This window comes from Lipotes vexillifer, unplaced genomic scaffold (assembly GCF_000442215.2).
Source record: "Lipotes vexillifer unplaced genomic scaffold, Lipotes_vexillifer_v1.1 scaffold1783, whole genome shotgun sequence".
Taxonomy (NCBI): Eukaryota; Metazoa; Chordata; class Mammalia; order Artiodactyla; family Lipotidae; genus Lipotes; species Lipotes vexillifer.
In genome coordinates this window covers 993,667-995,402 of record NW_006777435.1, presented here as the reverse complement: position 1 = coordinate 995,402, position 1,736 = coordinate 993,667, and the positions used below count along the sequence as shown (strand labels likewise).

Here is a 1,736-nt window from a genome sequence, read left to right as displayed (position 1 = left end):
AGTCAGGTAAATATTCGCATAAATCACGCTCTCTACGGACCCCAGTACACTTCTGAATCCTGCGTGATTTCCATCCACATCTGAGATGCAGTTGCTGGGCAGGCTGGCCTTCAACAGAGACAAGAGGACGTTTGCGTAGGCTCACGACTGGAGGTGCTGAGGAGAACTGGAAAAAGTGCGGTGCGCCCATGTTTCCGAGCATGGACGTGGATATTTCAGGACGGTAGGCATTCAACCACCACAACATGAGTGATTGGATATTAGGTTTTCCTCTGACGGCCCAGTGGCTGCAAGAGTGGATTGACTGTTGCTCTTGCTGAGTGGCCCGAGGGCTGTGGATTCCCCAGGCTTCTGGAGAGCTCCGAGGTCGTGGCTCCTCTGCACAGCCCCACGGCATGCCCGGTTGTGTTCTGCAGCGTCCCAGAATTTGTTTGGTTCGATGATGACACCTTTGTATGCATTGCTTGGAAAATCTGAACAAAATGAGTGAGAACACTCTATTGTCTCCTCATCGAAAGAGAGGTCCAGCACGTTTCCTCTCTCGGGGGTAGGGGACAGTGAGGAGTGAGGGCCAGCGTCCCCTGCTGACATGCATGCAAACACCACCCAGGGCTCCGGTATTGCAGGGGATCCTATGTGAGGGTCGACCGTGTCTGCACATTAGCTGGGTCGTCTGTGAATCCCAGGTCCCTGCTGAGAGGCCGGTGAGGGATTGCGAGGAAGCTAGCTCTCCTTCTGGCCTTCAGAGTTGGAGTGTGTCCTGCTCTAGGCCCAGTGAGCTTGCAGCTTGGATAGGTGTGTTTTGGCCAGGATCATGCTCTGTGCATGCCACTTTGGTGGTTAATTCTGGAAGCCGAAACGTGCAAGCTTCCCTGATTGGAGCATGGAGCCTCAGGCCAGGCCAGTGGGCCTCCCTGTCATTGCATTTGGCGCGTTGAGGTTCTTGAGTGCCCGGTGGGGCTGGAGCAGTGGGGGGGGGGGGGCTGGGGGTGGGGGGTGGGGATGGGGCCAGTTTTTCTGGGCCCCACAGGCCTGGCCATGGACTTTGTGCAGAGGGCAATGGGGAGGCACAGGGGTGTGAGGGGGGAGGGCCGTGGTCCCAGGTGGGCTCCAGAAGGCTCGCTCTGGCTGCCACAGCTGGGGGGCCAGGCAGCCAAGAGTGGAGTGACAGAGAGCCCCCGGGGGCCAAGGGGGGCGGCCCAGGGGCAGGGGCATGACACCTGTGCTGTGCAGGTGCCCAGTGGATCGGGGTGCCTGGGGAGCTCCGTGGCTACGCTGAGGCCCACCACCGCCACGGCCACCTGCCCTGGGCGCAGCTCTTCAGGCCCACCATCGCGCTGCTCCGGGGGGGCCTCCGCGTGCCCCGCGTCCTCAGCCGCTTCCTGCACAGCAGCTACCTGCGCCCTTCCCTGCACGCATCGTCCCTGAGGTGAGCTCCGATGGGGGCCCAGGGCCCCTCCTCAGCCCAGCCCCTCCTCAGCTCCTCCTCCAGCCAGCAGATCAACCTTCTGGGGGCCGGGGCCTTGGATGGCCAATATGTCACTAAGCTATGTCACAGCTCAGAGACCTCCGGTTCCACATGGCAGAACCTCATCAGAGGGCTCAGGCCAGAGACAGTTTATGCCAAAGTGATGGGGCTCCCAGGGTGCAGATTTGGGCCCTGCCCTCCCCTCCCCTCCCCACCACCCACTCTCTCTGGGCTGGCAGGAGGGCTTTGGTCATCCCACTCGCCCACC

At 61.1% G+C, this 1,736-nt stretch overlaps 1 protein-coding gene across 3 annotated transcripts in view; it reads left to right on the top strand.

Annotated features, from left to right (window-relative positions):
* Positions 1-1,736, top strand: part of GGT5 (gamma-glutamyltransferase 5) — a 26,030-nt gene that overhangs the window by 18,401 nt on the left and 5,893 nt on the right. For all 3 annotated transcript variants that reach the window (XM_007451030.1, XM_007451029.1, XM_007451028.1), the window contains one exon: positions 1,234-1,429. In XM_007451030.1, coding sequence (XP_007451092.1) covers positions 1,234-1,429 — 196 coding nt within the window. The remainder of the gene's footprint in view (positions 1-1,233; positions 1,430-1,736) is intronic.